Below are 344 nucleotides of genomic sequence, written 5' to 3'. Positions count from 1 at the left end.
TATCAAAGCTGCTTACTTCACAAGGAAGAAAAATATTAGCAGGGAAAGCACTATGGCAATCCTTGTAGAACCACATTAATAACAGAGACTGCAATAACTACGGCACTGTCGGATCTGCACACTGGCGACCACCCTGCAAAGCCGAAATGTGAGTGACAGCAGAGTTACCTGTATCAGGTTGCTCCCAATCTTGAGAGATAGCACATAAATCCCTGGTATTTTATTCTCCACTATTTTCTTAATGTAGCCCATGCTTTGTGGATTGCAGCAACTGTCTCCTGTGAAAGGGAACACCGCGAAGCACCGTCATGCCACCGCCCAGGCCCTCACCTTCCTAACGCCCG

General features: G+C 47.4%; 1 protein-coding gene across 1 annotated transcript in view; it reads right to left on the bottom strand.

Moving 5' to 3' along the window:
* The window catches only part of PPT1 (palmitoyl-protein thioesterase 1), a gene marked incomplete at its 5' end in the record, with an annotated part of 4,176 nt that extends 3,898 nt beyond the window's left edge, over nt 1-278 (bottom strand). Inside the window, one exon of the mRNA XM_009695542.1 lies at nt 169-278. Within this exon, the coding sequence (XP_009693844.1) occupies nt 169-278 (110 nt within the window). The remainder of the gene's footprint in view (nt 1-168) is intronic.
* Between the last annotated feature and the right edge of the window lie 66 nt (nt 279-344).

Source organism: Cariama cristata, unplaced genomic scaffold (genome assembly GCF_000690535.1).
Source record: "Cariama cristata isolate BGI_N322 unplaced genomic scaffold, ASM69053v1 scaffold7492, whole genome shotgun sequence".
Taxonomy (NCBI): domain Eukaryota; kingdom Metazoa; phylum Chordata; class Aves; order Cariamiformes; family Cariamidae; genus Cariama; species Cariama cristata.
Note: the sequence above shows the minus strand (reverse complement) of the source record. Positions and strands in the feature narration are given on the sequence as shown.